Genomic DNA, 1,540 nt, shown 5'->3' on the forward strand with positions numbered 1-1,540 from the left:
CTAATTATTATTTTCACCGTCATAATAAGAGTCGAACTCTTGAGAATCAGAATAACCACTGTAATCCTTTTCTGCATTCCCCGTTTCGGAAACACCCTTTTTTCCGTAAATTCCTTTATTCCTCACGTGATGGAACTGTCCCTTGTCAAACCCTAAGCCTCCAGAAACATCGTAGCCAAAACCTTTCGCGCCAACTTTTTTAACGTCACCAGTTATTTCATCATCTTCATAGAACTCCTTGTCCTTCTTGTATTCATCTTTGTGTTGCACTCTATGAAATCCTCTGGTTTTAGTACCTTTTTTGTATTTTCTGTTTTCGTTTCCTTTAACTCCGACTGCTTTGAAAGCTTCTCCGTCAGCTAGGCCGTACACTTCACTATCATCATAAGATCCATCGTCCTTAATGCCCAGACTTTTAAAGAATTTCTTCAAATCTTCAATATTATAATTAACTTTAGCCCCTTTGTTTTCTGTATTTTTCTTTTTAAACGCCTTTGTTTTTGTGTTCGTCTTCTCATTTCCTTTGTTATCTCCACTCTCCAGGAATTTCAAATAGTCATCCAGGTCTTTAGAGTTATATTTAAGATCTGATACATCTGTATTATCGAACTCAAGCGAGTCCAAGTTCACGGGCATCGCTTCAACCCAATAACCAATCAATGTCAGCGTTACAATAACAAATTTCTTTTGCATTTTTCTCTCCGTCGGATCTTGCGCAATTGGAGTGGATTGCGACACTGACATACATGTCCATTGTTTAGTTTATATAGCCTTTTATTGGTCAAGGGTGTTTTTTTGAGATGATCGAATTGTCTGGTTACGGCCTGTTGAACTTCTAATCATTATGCCCAATCGCGCGACGATTTGTGTCGATCAAGGATTGCTTCTTAAATTAACATATAATTTACTTTTCAAAATAATGCTAAGCTGAGGATAGTAATATTCTTTCTATATCACAGTTATATAACTTTTACAATTATTGTACATATTTAAGATACACTAAAAGTGTTAGTTTGAATAAATAGAATATATCCCGTATTTTGTCATAAAATAACTGTTTAAATTGTAGTCCAGATTTGGATTTCAAATAACATCAAGCAACAAAAACTAGATTTAATCTACTGCATTAAGGCTAGAGATACGCATAGTTTGCTATTTACTTCTAGATGATATGAAACATTAATTAAACCTATGGTTTATAAGTAGATATAGAAAAAATAAATATAGTTTAAAAAAACTAAAAAACACGCTTTTCAAGCACATCAAACTAAAAACTATAAATAGCAATGGGATGATGGGATGAATGATGGTTCTTGATAAGTGTACGAAATTTGAATGAAATCTGCATGTTTAAAGTGAGAAATAAGGTGTTTTCGTTCATTATTGTTTTCAGCATATATTAAAAATTATTTGATATATAACTCCAATCGAGTATGTCGTTTTATGCAGTTGTGAATTAGTTTTGCATTGCTCAATACACGAAAAATATGGCACAAAGCGCCCCACGCTTTTTTCACAACAATACTAGTATTTTTCATTC

The 1,540-nt window shown here is 33.4% G+C and overlaps 1 protein-coding gene across 1 annotated transcript; it reads right to left on the reverse strand.

The window, feature by feature from the left end:
• LOC119829192 lies at positions 1 to 744 on the reverse strand. Its single transcript, XM_038351594.1, has one exon. The coding sequence runs from the start codon at positions 742 to 744 to the stop codon at positions 1 to 3; it is 744 nt and encodes a 247-aa protein (XP_038207522.1).
• Between the last annotated feature and the right edge of the window lie 796 nt (positions 745 to 1,540).

This window comes from Zerene cesonia, chromosome 9, assembly GCF_012273895.1.
Source record: "Zerene cesonia ecotype Mississippi chromosome 9, Zerene_cesonia_1.1, whole genome shotgun sequence".
Lineage (NCBI taxonomy): Eukaryota > Metazoa > Arthropoda > Insecta > Lepidoptera > Pieridae > Zerene > Zerene cesonia.

What these genes read in the sequence shown, in the direction of transcription:
- LOC119829192 (XM_038351594.1), bottom strand. Translation starts at nt 744, where the DNA reads ATGTCAGTGTCGCAATCCACTCCAATTGCGCAAGATCCGACGGAGAGA.